The following is a 17,697-nucleotide window of genomic DNA, read 5'->3' on the forward strand; positions in this document are numbered from 1 at the left end:
CAGACCCGCCCTCTCATCACAGTCCCCTGCTCTCATAGCCTTGCCCCTCCCCTCACAGCCGTCTCCCCTACCCCCAAAGCCCCCTCCTCTTACAGCCCCGTCGTTCTCCTCAAAGCCCCTTCCGTCACAGCCCCCCGCCTCCCTCATAGCCCCCTCCTCTTACAGCCCCCCCTCCTCACAGCCCTGCCCCGCCCCTCTTAGATCTTCGTCCCTCCCCTCACAGCCCTGCCCAGACCCGCTCCCCTCACAGACCCTTCCTCAGACCCGTCCCTCCTCTCACCACAGATCCCTCCAAACCACTGAACTAATACACCCGTATCCTCGTTAATAGCCTCCTCTTCCTAGTCCCCGCCCCTGTTTTACAACCCCATCTCGCTCTCCTAGAACGCCCCCTCCGCCCAGGCCCCGCCCCCTGCCGCTCTAGCCTCCGCTCCTCTCGTTGGTTCGCGCCGGAGCTCCGCGGGCCGGGCACGGAGGCGGGGGGGCAGCGGGCGGCGCGGTGGGCACATTCCGGCCTTTCGCTCGCCGTTACGTCCGGGACGCGCAGCTCCGCCTCCCCTGAGGGCCTGCGTCGTCGCTCCTTCCAGGCCGAGGACGGCGCCTCCCCGAGCGCAGGGCCCAGGTGGAGTGGGCTTGTGCGCACCCCGCGCCCCTCTCCCCGGGACCCGGCGCCCCGACTTTGGTTCCAGGGCCCCAGGGCTCACGCCCACCCAGCCCAGGCCCCGCGCCGCCTTCTCCTTTCTTTTCCTGGCCGAATTAGGTTTTTCTTCCCCACAGTTGTGTCCAGTGGCCTCAGGGCTGCCGAAAGTTTCGGATGAGCCTATCCCAACATTTAGAAATGTGGCTCTGGAACCTGGAAGTCCTGGAGAGTCGCCCTTAGGGCTCCAGATCGCCGGCTTCTGCGTTCTTTCTTCCTCTCCAAAGCTAAGGATCCTCAAACTCACTGTCTCCTCAAACTCACTACCGCCCGAAGTGCCATGGCCCCCAAGCCGTGGGGTGAGTGGAGCACGGCCCTGTCTCACCTGGCGCTGGGAGTGGTGTCTCTGCATGCAGCCGTGAGTACTGCCCAGGTGAGTACGCTGGGTCAGGCAGGGGCATATCCCACTCCCAAACCCCAGGGACCTAGCTAGTTACCTGGATCAGGGAGAGGGTGAGTCTGGGGGCCAGGCTTCCATGAGACCCCCAGACCCTTCCCTGCTTAAAGAAAGGCTCTGACCTCTTTTTCCCACATCTCCTTTCTCTGTGTTGACAGGCAAGTCGAGGGGCTGCTGCTGGCTTCCTGCTCCAGGCCTTGGCTGCCGCCACCATGCTGGCCCCAGGACTGGGCACAGATGAAGACTGTCTTGCTGGAGCCTGGGTAGCCACTGTCATTGGCCTACCCCTTCTTGCCTTCGATTTCCACTGGGTGAATGGGGACCGCTCCTCCGCCAACCTGCTCCTGGGAGGAGGCATGGTGCTGGCAGTGGCAGGTGACCACCTTAGCGCTGAGGGCCGCTCTGTGGCTGGTCAGGCAGTGGTGCTGGTGGTCGCAGTGACCATCCTCATTGTGGCTGTTTTCACGACCAACACTTATGGAATGTGGGGGGGTGCGATGCTGGGTGCTGCAGGCCTCCTGAGCCGGGTGGAGGAGGACAGACTGCTGCTGCTGCCAAAGGAGGATGTCTGTCGAGGGGCCCTGGCCGTGGGCAGTTGGGCCTACCACCGGGCTCTGCACACACAGCGCCTGCAGTGGGAGTGACAGCAAGGCAGGGCTTCTGCCCTGACTATCACCTCCCTCTCCCACCAGCCTGCTCCTGGGGCCTCCTCCCCTAGGGATAGACTGTCCTTTCTCCCCAAGTGGGCTTGCTGTAGGGTGACCCATCAGAGAGCAGAGTCTGGGCGCTGCCCCTTCTCTGGCTGAGTGTGGGGACTTGCGCAGACCAGAATGAAGGGGTCTTAGGCATGTTTTGGGGCCTGACTCTGGGCAGGCCATGGTCATGGATCCAGAGAGAGGCCTGGTCTCCAATAAACCTTGGGGATTCAGCAGAAATGTGGAATCTGCCCATTCTTAAGAGGGATTGAGGGGTCCTCCGGGGAGCTTCCTAAGGCTCCTAGAGCAGCAGCTGATTTCTCGGAGCGAAGGAAGGGAATGCGCTGGAACCAGCCACGGGGCCTCCCCCAGCCTGGCCTCCTGCTGGTATCTTTGTCAGGAGAGCCCCTGGACTGAGAAGACATACTCCTGGGCCCTTGCTCTCCTGGGACATAGTGGGGTTCTGAATATCCTTGCACGGCCTGGCAGGTGGCCCTCTAGGGCAGTGACCTTCACGGGCTGCTGCCTGGGGTGGAAGCAGGGGAGGGCTGTACCACAGCTGCTTCCAGAAACGCACATCTCCCCGTTGCTGACTCGACCTCTACCTGTTTGCCCTCTGGCCTGTGCAACGCAAGTCCTGATTTCCTAAGACCCTTACTTTCCTCAGTGGACCCTTCTTCAGCTCCCAACCCCAGGATTAGGAAACGGGATTGGCCAGAGCAGTGGGTTAGATTCGGGGTCCAGAGTCCTCCCGCGGGGAGTCCGGGCGCTTGAGTCCTGTGGAAGCACATCTGGTCCCGCACAGGAGGGAAAGGGGTGGCCCCCGGGGTTTGTCGCTCCGGGAGCCACGCTAGAGCCCCGCGCACGCAAGCCCGAGTGTCGGTGGACAAAGGCGCACGCACACCCCGACGTGGGGTCCAGCGCTGCCCCCCGTCCCCGGTGACCCGCGACGTGTGGGCCGCGCCCTAGACGGCCGGAAGCGCCGCCCTCGCCCCGACCCCAGGCGCGCGCCCCTCCGCGGATCGCCCTGGGCCCCGCCCCCTCCCTGCCCACTTTCTGCAGGGGCGGGCCTTCGGGAGCTCTCGAGTGCCCATTGGCTCTGGCCGCAGCACTGTCTCGCCCCGAGCGGCGCCCCCACTGGTCCCGCGCTGCTCACGTGACAGGGAGAACGAGGGGGCGGTGGCGGCGGCGGGGGTGGGGGAGCGCGCAGCGAAAACAAAGATGGCGGCTGCGCCGGGGTTGGTGGCCGCGGCGGCTGCGGGGCGACGCGCGGGCCGGACCCTCTGAGGCGGCAGCGCAGGGAGCGGGGCTGCGGGATCGCGGCTGCGGCGAGAGGGCGGCGGGAGCGCGCGGCGCCCCTAACCTCCAGGCGCGGAAGCGCGCCTGCACCCGCCCGCCGGGCCGGCTGGCCTCGATGTCCGGCGCCGAGGAGGCCGGCGGGGGCGGCCCGGCCGCGGGGCCCGCAGGCGCTGTGCCGGCCGGGGCTGGGGCCGGGGTCGGTGTCGGGGCCGGGCCCGGGGCGGCCGCGGGGCCGGCGGTGGCGCTGGGCGAGGCGGCGGGGCCCGGGATCCCGGACGAGGCGGGCCTGGCGGGCGCCCGGCAGCTGCAGGAGGCGGCCGGCGACCCCGACGCGCCGCCCAAGAAGCGGCTGCGGGCGGCCGAGGCGGCCGAGGCGGCGGCGGCGGCGGCGGCGGCGGCGGGCAGCGGGAAGCTGGAGGAGCGGCTCTACTCGGTGCTGTGCTGCACCGTCTGCCTGGACCTGCCCAAGGCCTCCGTGTACCAGGTAGGGCCGCCGGCCCGACCCCGACCCGGCCCCAGCCCGCCGCGGCCGGCCCCGCGCCGCGTTTCCTCGCAGGCCGGCGGGCCGGCCGGGCCGGGGCCGGGACTCCACGCCCGTTCGGAAGCTCCTCGTTCTTCTCCTCTCAGACTGTGTTGTTTTCTGCGCGGAATCTCCTTCTTTCTTGTTCTGGCTGTCCTTATTTCCCGATCCGAATCTCACCTCTCCCACTTAGATCCTGTTTCTCTTTCCAGCTGCCCCCTCCTCATCACTCCCCCCCACCCTCTCAGACTGACTGCACAGAAAGCTGAGGACGGATGCCCACGCTCTTCCCACCTCAGAGCCTGCTGTCGTCATTCCCGAGCTCCCTGGGCTCCGGGACCCCCCCCCCCGCACCCCCCCCCCCCCCCGATCTTTTTACTCAAGAGATCTTCTCTATTCTTTTGGTAGCCACACCCCCAAAGCCTGTCCTCACTCTCCTCGTGTACCCCTTCTACCTCCCCCGGGAAAGAATCCACTTCGCTTTGTCTGTTTCTTTCTGGAAAAACATTGGGAAGGGAGGGTATCGCCTCTTTTCCCTCCTTGGTCTCTTTCTTTCATTCCTAGTCTGGATGAACCACCTGCCTCCAGCCTCACAGTATGGGTTCCTTCTCCAGCCCCAGCCAGACCCAGTCCCTTCTGGACATGCTATGCCTCTGGCTAGGGTCCCCTCATCCTGTCTCACCCATGCCAGGCGTGGCTTCCTAGGCTGCCAACACTCCAGGAGGTCTGTCCACCCTCCTTCCCCCATTTGAGGATCTAGCATGGAGGCTGAACTCAGAGTCCTTAACAAGCTCAGGACCATCAGAGAGGGTACCAAGCCCAGGTGGGTCTCACATGTGCACCACGTTGCAGCAGGGGTCCCAGGCTGGCCCCAGAGTCATTGTACAGTGTCCTACTTTCTTTGTCTGTTTCTCTCCACCTTAACCTCCACCCCACTTCTGATACCCCCTGCCCCCAGGGAGGGGGTGCTCCTTTGAGGAATGAAACGGGTTTCCTATCCTTTTCTTTGCACTTACAGGATCTGGACGTGGCTGATGAGGTGTTGTTTCCCTTTTTCTGCTCAAACTGGGGGCTGTGGGTGAGAGGGCCATTTTTTGTAGTAAGCAGTGTGGGGCTAGTCTGAGTTGTCATTTTCTCAACCTCTGAATCTTTAAATCCATCCCACTCTGGCAGGTTGCTTGGGAGGACCCCAGTGTGCCCGCGTAATGGAGGGAGAAAAGAAAAGGCATTGACAGGGAGGTGGGTTGCGTTCTTTGGGGAGAGGGTGCTGGTTCTCAATCCACTTTCCTGGACTTTGGGAAGCTCCTGGCCAGAGCCCCTAGCTCAGGAATACCAGAGGCCTTCTGGCCCAGTACCAGCTGGCGGAGCACTTCCCATAAACCCCTCAGCCTTGGGGGTGCCTCTCAGGACTTGTCCTCTCTCTGGCCCCTTTTTTCTTTGCCCACCACCTTTTGATACTCCCAGATGGAAGAACTCTTCCTTCCTCGGGCCTTGAGTGAGAACCCAGGAAGCCAAGCCAGTGGTGGAGGGAGTCCCAGGGGAATTCAGGGGTCTCCTTGTCTTTCCTTCTGTGAATGGGCTGGAGCTGGACCTGGCATAACGATAGGCCACTTGGTGCTGGCTCCTGGTCCACTCAGCACAGAGAGCCTCAGCTCTGCCTCTGGCCAGAGCCGCTGGTGACTGGACCTCTGAGCCTGGCTGGTTCAAACCGGCCTGCACTGTGCTGGGAGCTGAGTTTTGTCTCGGCAGCCAGAGGCAGATAGCTGAGCAGCTGTGATGGAGAGTGAAGGCACTGGGGCCACCCTGACCTGTGGCCCTCTCCATGGCCTAGGGGGCTCTGATTCCTGGGAACAGGCCCACCGAGCATGGAGAGCCCACTGACGCTGAGCTGCAGGCTCTGGCACTGAACCCCTGCTCCTCCTTCTTTCTTCCCAAGTGACACCTGGGCCTTGGTAGAGAGTTGTTTTCCTCTCATCTCTAGAGGCCCGGAGAAAGCTCTGGAATGTGTGATCAGTGCGAGAGCCTTGGCCCTAGAAGGGTTGATTGGAGCCCCTCCATGGGTCAGAACTCGCTTTGGCTGCTGTAAGACCAGCCATGGGATGGGCAGCACATCAGGCATGGATGCACAGCAGTGCCTGTGCTGGAGGCTGGGGTGTGAGGGGCCTGAGGGAGGGGCTGGGGGAAGGAGGGTGGCTCCTGCCGCTTGCAGCATTCCACTTCACCCTCACAGCGACCCTGAATGGGGACATTGAGGACAGGTTGGGACAAGCCTGGAGGCATGGGCCATTGCCTGGTTGGCGTCAGAGCTGGTTTTGCTCCCAGGAGGATCTGGTCACAGATGACATGGGCCCCACACACATTGCCTCAAGATGGGTGGGCATAGAGCCTTTTTCATGTCCCTGGTCAGGGCCCACTGTTGGCTGTCACCTCTTGGCCTGGGCTCAGCCCCACCACTTCTGCTGGCCATCTCTGGTGGGCTAGTCTCAAGCACGTTTCACTCTGTTCCTACTGGCAACATTTTTCCTAACACCACCGGGATGCATGGCTTGGGGCTGGCACCAGCCCCACTGTTCATCTAGGGGCTTTCTCAGATGGTGCCCAGCTCTGGGGTGAGGAGAAGAGCCGGTGACCATGCTGAGCCCTGTGTGCTGTGTCTGGCACTGAGCTGCAGGAGACAACTCCATGGGCTTCTGGAGTTAGCTGGGTGCACGGTAACTCGAGAGCTTGCTCTCTGGCCACCAAACCCCACCTCCGTGGCACTAGAGAAACCTTGGTAGTGGCGAGAGCTCGCCTCAAGCAGATGTGGGCTGCATGGGTGGGCTTGTCCACCTGCTCCTGAGTCTGAGTCCCTGGCCCTGCAGGGCTGGCTCCCCTATCTGCCCGGCACACCTGGGTTTGGAAACGCTCTGGGGTCAGACCAAGGCACTCATACACGTGGTTCTCTCTATGGTCTGTGTTAGGACAGGGCAGGGCAGGTACAGTAGATGCTGGCTGGCTTTGATGTTCTGCAGGGGTAGGAGGACTGGAGGTGCATCAGGAATACTCACGTAGGAGCTCCATGCAGGAGCAGGCGACGGGCACCTTGTGCCAGCACGTGCTCTGGATGCAGCCTGTGGCCCCAGGGCAATGTGACCATGCTCCTCTGCCCATGAGAGTGCCTTCTCTGGGGGAAACACAGCCTCAGTGGTGCCTGGAGTGGCGCACCTCCCTGACCTGCCTCCTGGTCTCTCCCCTAGCCCTTCACATGAGGCCCAGTGTGTCCTCCATAAGACAGACCTGGGGCCAGCCCACTGGTGTAGAGGTTAAGTTCTGCGTGCTCCGCTTCAGTGGCCCAGGTTTGGTTCCTGGGTGAGGACCTACACCACTCAGCGGCCATGCTGTGGCGGCGACCTACATACAAAATAGAGGAAGATTGACACAGATGTTAGCTCAGGGCAAATCTTCCTTAGCAGAAAAAGAAAAAGACAGACCTGGGCCTGCTGACATGAGCCGAGGCCCTGAACCGTGGACTGGCGTCTGGAGGGAGGGGCTGCACAGCTCCCCCACCCCTCACCGGCCAGAAGAGCTCCTCGTGACCCCCTGACCCCGTCAGGATGAAGGAGTAGTCAGGGGGCCCTTGTCATGGGATATGGCCCCAACTGGCCTTCTGGCCCCTGTGCCCACCACTCCCAGCCTCAGACCTGGGCCTTGCCAGCAGTGTGCCCTGCTTCTCCAGCCCATTGCTCCTGTGCCCCTTCTGCCTGGGTGCCCTCTCCCTGTCCCTGCTCACTTCTGCTCTTCCTCATGGGCCCACTGAGGCAGTGCTCCCACGCTGAGAAGAGGCCCTCTTCTCTCTCTGCTACAGGGTGCCGGTTCCTCCCCACCTGACTGGGGCACTGCCGCTGTCTGCCCTGTGGGAGTGGTAGGTATGGCCTGCTGCGCCTCCCACTCCTAAGGCCTCCTGTTTCTGCTAGGACTCAGCTCAGGCCCTGGCCCAAGGGGACTGGTTACCTGACTCGCGGTCACGCTGGTGAAAGGCCCAGGAAGCAGGGGTGGCTCCATCTCTAGGTGGGCCCTGGCCAGTGTGGGCACAGGTCTCGGGAGCCTCCAAGCACACCGTTTCAGCGGCCGTCAGCGTGGCCAGTGCCACAGGCTCTGTCCAAGGTGATATTTAAGGAACCCCTGGTGGGGCTGCCCACCCACATAGCTTGGGTTCCTTTTCCCCAGCTCCCAGACTGTGGCTAGTTCGTGGTTTGAGGTGAGAAAGGTAGCAGAAAGGACTGAAAATATGTCTGCTTAGGCATCCAGAACGAGGGCAGAGAGGAGAAAGCTTCTGGACTCTGGCTAGATAAGAAGTTGTGTTGTGTGGTGGTGATCTGTCGTCTGAGTTACCTTTCGATCCAGGCAGCACTTAGGTTCTGAGTAACAGCCTGACTCTGCGGGATTGACTGCTTCCCGCCCGAGTCCTGGCTCTCAGGGTGGCATGCCATTGGGAACTGCTGGCCCAGGACTTCAAACCCGAAATCTGGTGGAAGGTTGGAGTCCTGGCTTCACCTGAAACAGCCGTGTGACTTGGACATTGCGCAGTCCCTTCGAGGCCCCGTAACTGGAGAGGTTGAGGGGACCTTGTGCCGAGCTTATGGGGGTATGGAGTGCCCTGAGGCCCTGCTGGTCCTGGGGAGGGCAGACCTCCAGCTGGGCTGAGCAGCACTTTTGGGGTTGGTACCCTCAACTGTGCTTTGGAGGATGGGCTGCTCACGTGGGCCTGGGTGCTGAGCCTTCCTCTGGTGGGAAAGAGTGGATATGGGGGGATCCCAGAGTTTGGGAGGACCATGCACTCCAGGCTTAAAAGAGGGCCTAAAAGGCCTACTCACCAAGGGCTTGGTTCTCAAAAGTTGTGTATGAGGGGGCGTTTTCTAAGACCTGCTTGCCAGGGATCAGGGCTCTTTCTCATGAGTCTGGACGGTCCATTCAGCTTCCCCTTAGCCCAGAGGAGAATCTGGCTCAGATGGAGGCCCCGGGCATACGCAGCTGGTGCATGTGAGCTGCCTGTGGCCAGGCAGAGGGAGGAGCTGCTGGGTGGTGTCCTGGGGGGACAGGTACAAATGCCTGCTTCTGGGCCATTTGCAGAGGGGCTTGGGGGTAGGCCCCCCAGGGGCGAGGGAGGGGCTTTTGCTGAAATCATAGGCCTGTGCCTGGAGTCCCTTCTGAGGGCTCTGCAGGTGGGGGCCGTGTGAGGGGCTGGCCGGCCTCTGCTGCATGATGACCACGGGCGTGGGTGTTTGTTTTGTGCCCACCGTGTGCTGGGGGCCAAGCCATGCTGCCGTATGTGTTGTCTATCCTGCCTCCCAGCACGTGACGAGGCCAGTCCTCTTCTGGTTGCCTTTTGTGCCTGAGGAAATCGAAGCCCAGAGAGGGAAGTGACCAGCCTAGGGTTATGCTGCTGGTGATCTGTGGGCCGGTTCTAAGCCAGCATCTGTCCTGGGAGGGTCTGGGAGGCCCTACGTTGTCCTGGGTTGTGGGACCTCTCTCCCTGCCCCTCCCTACCATCAAGGTCTTCCTGGCAGGTGGCGGGAAGGCATCCTGGCCTGGGCGCTGCAGGAGCTGCTTCTTGGGGCACCCAGGCTCTTGGCGGCTTGGCCCTAGCATATCGAGTGGGGCACTCTGAGCTGCCCTGGCTGGTGCTGTCCATTATAGGCTTGGCGTGCAGCCGGCGCTGTGCAGAGTCCTCTGGGGCCTGGCTTCTGGCTGGGCAGATTGGGGCAGGTGTGGTCCAGCCTGGCCACTGTGGAGGCCGAGTCTGTGCTGCCCTGTGGCAAAGCCTGAGTGCAGAGTTGGGGTCTTGCTCAGGAGGCCAAGAGGGGCCTGGATGGTGGGGAGGGCTCTGGAGCATGGTGTGGACAGACCTGCTATGGACAGACCACCTGGGCTGGGTGTTGGCTGGGCCCGGGCCAGCCACCTGGTATCCACCCAGAGAGCATCCCTTGGGTAGCTGGTGAGGGGCTGGCTGCGTGTGGACATGGGCTTGTCCTTGGCCAGGCCAGCAGTGCTCTGAAGTATCTTGCTGGCTTGCCGTGCTCCCACTCAGAGCTGAGCTGTTGGGGTCGAAGGGACAGTGACCCCACCTTCCCCCAGAGCCTACAGGCTCTCCCAGAAGGCCTAGAGGAGGGCAGGGTCAGCACTGCCTCCCTGTGGTGCCGTATCATCTGAGCCTGTGTTGGGTCTGGGGGCTCTGGGAGGAAGGGGGCAGGGGCTGGTTGGGGAGCTCGGGTGTTGCTGCAGCCCCCAGGCTCTAACGAGAGGCCTGCCACGAGGGTGTACAGGCAGGCTCTCTGCTCCAGAGCAGTGAGCTCTCAGGGCGGTGCTGGGAGGTAAGTGGTTACACGCTTGGCAGCCTCATTGTCCCTCAGGAGTCCCAGGACTCCATCCTCAGTCTCACTCTCAGGTCCACACCCTGACTGGGCCACCCAGAGACAGAAGAGAAACCAGGTGGGTGGGGCCCAGCAGGCCACTCTGCTCAGGGAGGGGCCCTGAGGTGACTGCAGGGCTGGGCCCTGCCCGGGCAGCCTCTCACCAGGAGGCATCTTGCACTAGAGCTGGCCACACAGAGGCGTGGGGCCCCCAGCTGGGGGGAGTCTTGGTGTTAGCATCCTCCAGGCCCTGGGAAGGTCTTGGTGTCCTGCCGGGCTTCCTCACTGGGGGTGCTGGGCAGCCGTTGGGGCTTCGTGGAGCGTGGTGCCCCAACTCTTGGCCTCACTTCCAAGGGGCACCCTGAGGTTTCCTCCTCCCATGAACAAGTGGTCACGTCAGCATGTGCTGCTTCCCTCCCAGCATCTGGAAGCTGCAGCGATCCTCTCCCTGGGGCTGTGGCGTGGCAAAGCTGGGCCTCTGTTGGGTCAGGCCCTTGGCAGGGACTGTGAGAGGGGTTGTGACCCTGGCCCCTGGTCCGTGCCTCTCAAGGGGTGGCAGCGGCCAGTGGCGTCTGTGTCCCCCTGCCCTCCTCTCCACTCACTGCATCTCTGGCTTCTCCACTGACCCCTAGGGGTGGACAAGACAGACCTCTTGTCCACCCTGCTCCTCCTGTGGGCAGGCCTCACCTCGTCCTGACTGCTCCTGGGACCAGCCTCACTCCCCACCCCCAGCCAGCCCTTGTGCCCAGAACTGGTGCTGGCCGGCCCTTGTCAGACCCAGTTCCTCTAGTCTGAGCCCAGCCAGCTCTCCTTCATCTTGCACATTTGATTTTTGACCTGACTTGGAAATTGGGATTTGAGTGCAAATAATCTTTGGTGTTTGTGTGGACATGGATTCTGTGAATGAGGCTTTTGTCCTGGCTCCCCTGCCCCCACTGTCAGTCCTCAGCATGTAGGTCCCATCACTCACTAGACCCCAGGCCCAGGCCTCGGTGCTCAGAGCTCGCTCAGCCTCCTGCTGCTTCTCAGCTCAGGATGCACAGACCCCTGAAGCGCTGGGATGGCAGCTGGCATTTACTGAGGACTCCACATTGGCGAGCGAGCCCAGGCAGTGGCTCCAGAGTGCCTCTCTGCCCCACTGCATCTCCCTCTCAAAAGGTTCCTGGACCCCAAGGGAAGCCTGTGGCCCACTGGCTATCTGGAGGTTTGCCAGGGCTGGCGAGCCGAGGCCAGCCGCTAGAGAGGCCTTTGAAAGCGCTGCCTGCCTGTTCATCTTCAGCCGGCTGTGGGGCAGTCTTTCCACATGGAAATCCAGCTAGCCCTTGATGGGCCCCCAGTGCAAAGCTCAGCCCAAGGCCCTTACACCTCTGCCCTCAACATTCCCCAGGCACTGTGAGACCACACTTGCCCCTTCTCATCTGCACCAGCCTCACAGGCCAGGCCTGAGGGGAGCTGTGTCAGCCCCAGGAGGACACTCAGCCCCAGTCTTAGCTGTTGTACCTCCTGATTTCTTTGTGAGCCTTTCTTCTCCCAACACTGTGAGTCCCTGGAGGGCCCAGCCCACAGCCCACCCTGTATGTCTCTTGATGGTACCAAGTGGGTGCTCAGGAGGTGTGTGTGGAGCCAGCAAGAGACCCAAGATAGGCGTTGAGCTGGCAGCCGGCTATACACACGTGCAAGGACCCCAGCGAGAGGGCAGGTTGCTGAAAGGCAGTGTCCAGGTCTCAGATCTGTGGGTTCAGAAAGGGAGGGGGCCTGGGTCCCCTTGACCCAACCCGGCAATACGTCCTGCATGCAGCCCCTGTTCCCGCATCCCCCAGGCACACACTGTGCCCATGTACCCTTTTCCCCTCCCGCAGGCACACACTGTGCCCGTGCACCCGTGTCCCGAGCCAACTTGGCCTCCCTCCTACCACAGCCTTGAGCCACCAGCTCTTGGGAAGGCCCCTGCAGGTAGCCAGCCCTACTGGGTGGGTGGCAGCTGCCCTCTCACCTGTGCTGGCCAAGGAGGGCTGGAGTGGAAGGTCTGGGCTGGGGGTCAATCTGAGCCAGGTCCCCAGCCCCCAGCCTGAACTGGCCTTCTGAAGGCCAGGGAGAGGGCACACCTGCATTGGCATGAGGAGAAGCATCTACTGCTCCACTTAACACCTGATAGCTAAGCACCACTGCTGTGCTCGGCTGAGAGCCAGTGTGTAGGCGTCCCGAAACAGGGCCAGTAGGGACTCTTGGGAGAATCCCTGGCCCCTGGGATGGGAAAAGGCCAGGCTCCAAGCCCCTGTATGGCCAGGCCAGTCACCAGCGGGCCTGCCTCAGTGAAGAGCCATAACCTCTGCAAGCTGATGAGGGCCGCCCTTGAGACACCCACGTCTTCACAGGGGCCCAGGTGGCTGTGTCCTTGCAGTGCTCCAGGATAAAGGCCTGTCCCTCCTGTGTAGTGGCCCTCTGTGTTTACTAAACACCAGCATGCCTGCTCCTCTCCTCGCTGGCAGCCCCTCCTACAGCTGGAGTCCCTCAGGATGGCTGCCGGCCTGGCCCTAGCTGGAGCCGGCGGGGCAGGGTGCGGCGGGCAGCATGAGCGTGTGTGCAAGTCCCACAGGTCTGTGAGCTTCATCTCCCTTTCCTTCTTCGCAGTGTACTAACGGTCACTTGATGTGCGCTGGCTGTTTTATCCACCTACTAGCAGATGCCCGGCTGAAGGAGGAGCAGGCTACGTGCCCCAACTGTCGCTGTGAGATCAGTAAGAGCCTCTGCTGCCGCAACCTGGCTGTGGAGAAAGCCGTGAGCGAGCTGCCCTCCGAGTGTGGCTTCTGCCTGCGCCAGTTTCCCCGCTCCCTCCTGGAGAGGCATCAGAAAGAAGAGTGCCAGGACAGGTAATCACCTGGCTGAGCTGGAGGCCACTCTGGTGTGGGCGAGGCCCCAGTGTGTGGGATGCTCTGGCTGGTCCTGGTTGCCCAGGCCTCGGGTTCCACACACGCAGCCCACCGACAACCTCGTAGGACTGAGCCAGTGTGAAGCTGCTCGGGGCCCAGGCCCTGGAGGGGGGTGGCCCCACAGAGGGTAGGGGGCTTGGATCTGCACCCAGTGGGTGTCTGGACATCATCCTGGCTCTCTAGGGTTCTCTATGGCTGTGTGGTGGCTTCTTCCAGGCTGTCCTTGGCATCCCTGGGCCCAGGAGAGCATGGCCAGCTCAGGAGCTCTGGGAGCTCCCTGTGAGGCCGCATTGGCACCCCAACCCAACCCTGGCTGGTCGACACTGCCACCTGTGGTGGGGCCAGGCCACTGAGCCTTGTCTGGAGTGAAGCTGTTTAGGGTCCAGGACCATGATCAATAGCCACTATTGCCAAGCAGGAGAAAGTCCCCATAGCAGTGAGTGTAGGTGGCATGTGCATTCACATCTCGCATGTGCTCTTCCTCTCTCTGGCTCTCAGACATGCTCTGACCCCTTCCTGGGGGCCGGCACACGGCGAATGTGTCCTTCAGTGAGTCGTTCGTGTATGAGCAGGGCTGGGCGGAGGCCCATCTTTGGAGGACCACTGGGCACAGCCACCTCCCCAGGGCACAGGCCATGACCACAGTGCTCACCTCCTCTTCAGGGTGACCCAGTGCAAGTACAAGCGCATCGGCTGCCCCTGGCATGGCCCCTTCCACGAGCTGACGGTGCATGAGGCCGCATGTGCCCACCCAACCAAGACAGGCAACGAGCTGATGGAGATCCTGGATGAGATGGACCAGAGCCATCGCAGGGAGATGCAGCTCTACAACAGCGTCTTCAGCCTGCTCAGCTTCGAGAAGATCGGCTACACAGGTGAGGCCCCACCCACCACACACCGCCCACTGCACGCCGCACGGCTAGGGGACCGGGAAATCAACAGGCTCTGGGCAGTGGGCACAGGTCGCGCCGGACTGCTGGGCTCTGGACAAGCTCCTGGGAACGGGAGGATACCTCGGGGGAGAAGACAGGCCGGAGGCCAAGCAGGGGAGTGGCTGGGGCAGGACCCCGGAGACACCTGCATGGCTCTCACAGAGGCCCCTTCCATCCCTCCTCCCCACCCCAGCCCTGCCCCACCAGCCAGCAGTGTCCTCACTGCATGGGGCTGCACAGCCCTGGGAAAGTTGGGGTCTAACCAGAAAGTGAGTGTGTCTGGGGGACCCCAGGAGCTGGGGGCCTGCCCTGCAGAGCCAGGGGCAAGAAGAGCACTTGTCACATCGGGTCCTACCTGCGGGAGGTCACTGCAGTGGCTACGGGCCTCCTGAGGCCAGCAAGAAGATGCTCAGGGCCAGGGCTCCAGAACGAGTCGAGGGTGCCCAGCTCAGAATGCAGAGCTGAGAGTGGACACCCAGGGCTGGGCAGGCTGGACCACGCCCAGGCCCACTGGATCTCTTGGGCTCTCCGGGCCACTGCCACTGCCTTTGGACATGCTGGGGAGCAGGAGCCAGGCCAGAGCCTGGTCCAGACACAGAGAACAGCCAGAAGCACCTGCTGATGCTGGGGCCACTCAGGGAGACTCCAGCCCTCTACTGCCCAGCCCACGCCAGGCGGCCGGCTCAGTGCGTCAAGGGCGGTGATGGGCAGCCAGTCACACCGTGCTGCCTGGACTGGGCCTGACTGGGTGTGGGCCTGCTCAGGCCTGAGCGGCTGAGGGCCCAGGGGCCTCGGCAGCAGAAGGCCATGGCCCCCGGTTAATTGCAGCTTCAGCCGCCCTGGTGGGTGCCATGGCACAAACAGTCCAGGTCAGGCTTCAAGGGTCCAGGCAGGCCAAAGTGTTGTGACTGCAGCGGTGGTGGGCAGAGAGCCCTGTCCACTCAGGAAGGACTGGCCACCTTCATGGAGGGACTTGCCAGCCACGGGCCACTGGGAGGACTTTGTGACGGCAGAGTCACCCATTGACTGACCCGCCCGGCAGATGGCCAGCAGAGCCCAGCACTGGGCCACACGCCGGCGCTCTGCCTTGCGGCCCAATGTAGGCTCCAGTGCCATGAGCCAGCCTGCCCGCCGGCTTTTCTGGCAGCTCTGTATGGGAAACAATAAAGTGCACTTGTTCTCAGAACTGCATCCTGTCTGTGTGTCTGCTTACCCACGCCCCTGGGGCGGGGCCTCTCCCTCTGCCGAACGGGCCCTGGGGGAGGGTGAGGAGGGAGGCCAGTGGGGGTTGGGGCTGGCTGCTCACTTCCCGCAGCCTCTGGGCTCCTCACAGCTAACGCGTGTTACTTCTGTTTATAGTTGTTTCCCCAAAGCTTGTGTGCGCCTCCATTTGCCATAATTGCGTTTGATTTGCGTTGTGACAAGTAGAGCACGCTGTGTCCTGGTAAGTTGCCTTCCTCCCTGGCTGAGCCTGTGTCCTCGGCCGGCCGGTCGGGAAGGCGCCGCCACCTGGCCCTGCCCACGCTGACTGCCGGGTCTTCCCGGCCTGTCTGTCTCCACAGAGGTCCAGTTCCGGCCGTACCGCACCGATGACTTCATCACGCGCCTGTACTACGAGACGCCGCGGTTCACGGTGCTGAACCAGACGTGGGTCCTGAAGGCGCGCGTGAACGACTCGGAGCGCAACCCCAACCTGTCCTGCAAGCGCACGCTCTCCTTCCAGCTCCTCCTCAAGAGCAAGGTCACGGCACCCTTGGAGTGCTCCTTCCTGCTGCTCAAGGGCCCTTACGACGACGTGAAGATCAGCCCCGTCATCTATCACTTCGTCTTCACCAACGAGAGCAACGAGACGGACTATGTGCCACTGCCCATCGTCGACTCCGTGGAGTGCAACAAGCTGCTGGCCGCCAAGAACATCAACCTGCGGCTCTTCCTGTTCCAGATACAGAAGTAGGCGGCGCGCCGTGCTGCCCACACCCACCCGCCAGTGGCTTCACTGTGCTCTCTGACCATTTTAGTGAAGGAGGAAGGAACAGAAGTGAATGTTGGGAAAGTCTGCATGTGTGTGCGATGGTGTGAGCGCTCTGCCTCGCCCTCCGCCCGGCCCTCCGCCCGGCCCTCTGCCCCGCCTCCCCTCTCCTGGCACCGAGACTGGGCCACTTGCAGAGGAGACGGCGGCTCAGGGAGCCCCAGCACAGCGAGGTGCACTGCCTGCTCTGGGCCGGGCTCAGGCGAGCTGACTTCAGACGGCATATTTGATTGCAATTAAAAAGGCACCTTGTTTGCTATTTTCTGTCTTGTTGGAGGGGAAGGCGCGGCTGTGAGTGGACAGCCTGGGAGCTTTGGTTTGGCCTGTGGGTCAGAGCCTACCCATCCCTGTTACTGCACCTCCATGTGCCCCCAGGAGAGACTCGGAGATGCTGCCCCCTCCGTCCCAGGCCAGGTCTGGGGGGTGGTAAGGGTCAGGGGTCTCGCAGCAGCCCCAGCGCACCACCCCCCCAGCCACTCCAGGGAGGCAGGACTTGGCCACCAGGGCTCAGCAGATGTTTCGGAATGCAGGGTGAAATTCTGTTTCTTCCCAGGAAAAAAATTAAACTCTTTACAGGCTCTTCTGTAAGGTATACACATTTAGCGAGAGAGAATCTATGTTCTGTATTGAGCCTGGAGAGCACAGCGTCCCCAGGCTGTGAGGGAAGCTCTGGGGGCCGCTGGTGGTGAATGAGCCTGGCTGGGTGAGGGTCCAGGTGGGCCGGCCACCCTTTGCTGTTCTCAGGGACCGGCTGCTGGCCCTGCGTCCTGAGGTCTGCTCCAGAGGTCAGTGCTTGGGCAGCCTGGTTTCTCACCTGAAGGAGGTGGGCTCTTCCCAGCCTTGACTTTGCAGCCCCAGCCCCAGGACTGCAGTGAGCAGGCCTGGTGTGTGGGCCTCACAGTGTGGGAAGGAGCCTTGCCTGGAGGAGCCCAGGACCCTTGGAACTTCTGGGAAGGGGAGAGCTTAGCCACCACTCCCCTTACTTAGGAGACGTGACTCTTCTGCAATAGCTTTTCATTGCTTCAATACCAAAGAACCGTTTCCTTTGCCCCTGTCCAGGCCCACCCCATGCCTCAGAGCAGCAGCCCCCACCACCTGCCCACTGCCAGCCTGGCCTCTCCAGTGCCTGGGCCCTGCAGGCTCAGCAGGTAGGGCAGCCCTGGCAGCAAGAAGAGAGCTGCGGGCCTGGCCTGTCTCTGGGGGCTTCTTTTGGCCCTCAAGTCAGGGGCTGAGAAATGAGGGGAAGGAGCTGTAGGATAGAACAGGAGCCTCACCCTAGTTCCTAGTGGCCAAGGCGGCCCTCCGAGTCAGTTCTCCCCCAGGGCAGCTCCCCAGGTTCTTCTGAGAAGCCTATTTGGCTTTCTGTTTCCAGCCCAGGGCATGGGGCTCGCAGGGTATTCCCTTCTGCAAGGCTGACTCTGCCTGGCCACTGAGGGGACCAGGAGGCGCTATGCTTAGTTTTCTGCTCTCTACAGAGGAAGACTCCACCCCAGCGCCCAGCACATCCTTGGGGGCAGCGATCTCTGACCTAGAGACAGTGTGGCGTGAGTCCCACTGCCCTCAGGGCTGCCCCCAGCTGATGGGCACAGAGGATGACATTCAGGTACACACATATCAGGTCTCGTGTGTAGAGGATGGCACATGTCACTGCATCTTGGTGTCTCTCGGGGATCAACACCTTCTCTGTAGAGTTTCTTAATTTCAAAGTGACCGTGTTGTGAGGGGAGCCGCGGCGGGGCTGGCTTGCCCAGTCTGTGTGCGTTTGGGTACCTGTGTGAGGGATTGAGTCAGCAGAAGGGTGGGCCCCTG

At 62.3% G+C, this 17,697-nt stretch overlaps 2 protein-coding genes across 3 annotated transcripts; both read left to right on the forward strand.

Annotated features, from left to right (window-relative positions):
* Window positions 1–222: 222 nt before the first annotated feature.
* On the forward strand, window positions 223–2,029 carry TMEM276 (transmembrane protein 276). The gene is made up of 2 exons (XM_087447735.1): window positions 223–1,070; window positions 1,253–2,029. The coding sequence occupies exons 1-2, from the start codon at window positions 978–980 to the stop codon at window positions 1,736–1,738; spliced, it is 579 nt and encodes a 192-aa protein (XP_087303861.1). The 5' UTR covers window positions 223–977; the 3' UTR covers window positions 1,739–2,029.
* A 983-nt stretch (window positions 2,030–3,012) lies between these two features.
* On the forward strand, window positions 3,013–16,147 carry ZFTRAF1 (zinc finger TRAF-type and ring finger containing 1). Of its 2 annotated transcripts, XM_087447228.1 has the most exons (4): window positions 3,018–3,572; window positions 12,629–12,867; window positions 13,591–13,802; window positions 15,422–16,147. In XM_087447228.1, the coding sequence occupies exons 1-4, from the start codon at window positions 3,204–3,206 to the stop codon at window positions 15,811–15,813; spliced, it is 1,212 nt and encodes a 403-aa protein (XP_087303354.1). In that variant the 5' UTR covers window positions 3,018–3,203; the 3' UTR covers window positions 15,814–16,147. The 2 variants fall into 2 exon arrangements, with proteins under 2 accessions (XP_087303353.1, XP_087303354.1); XM_087447227.1 differs by lacking the exon at window positions 15,422–16,147 and having other exon boundaries at window positions 3,013–3,572; window positions 13,591–15,045.
* The last annotated feature ends 1,550 nt before the right edge of the window (window positions 16,148–17,697 follow it).

This window comes from Ceratotherium simum, chromosome 23, assembly GCF_057802395.1.
Source record: "Ceratotherium simum simum isolate JZ-2026a chromosome 23, ASM5780239v1, whole genome shotgun sequence".
NCBI lineage: Eukaryota > Metazoa > Chordata > Mammalia > Perissodactyla > Rhinocerotidae > Ceratotherium > Ceratotherium simum.

What these genes read in the sequence shown, in the direction of transcription:
- TMEM276 (XM_087447735.1), top strand. Translation starts at nt 978, where the DNA reads ATGGCCCCCAAGCCGTGGGGTGAGTGGAGCACGGCCCTGTCTCACCTG. An exon ending in CAGCCGTGAGTACTGCCCAG is followed by an intron (nt 1,071 to 1,252) that starts GTGAGTACGCTG and finishes CTGTGTTGACAG; the next exon opens with GCAAGTCGAGGGGCTGCTGC.
- ZFTRAF1 (XM_087447227.1), top strand. Translation starts at nt 3,204, where the DNA reads ATGTCCGGCGCCGAGGAGGCCGGCGGGGGCGGCCCGGCCGCGGGGCCC. An exon ending in CCAAGGCCTCCGTGTACCAG is followed by an intron (nt 3,573 to 12,628) that starts GTAGGGCCGCCG and finishes CCTTCTTCGCAG; the next exon opens with TGTACTAACGGTCACTTGAT. An exon ending in AAAGAAGAGTGCCAGGACAG is followed by an intron (nt 12,868 to 13,590) that starts GTAATCACCTGG and finishes CCTCCTCTTCAG; the next exon opens with GGTGACCCAGTGCAAGTACA.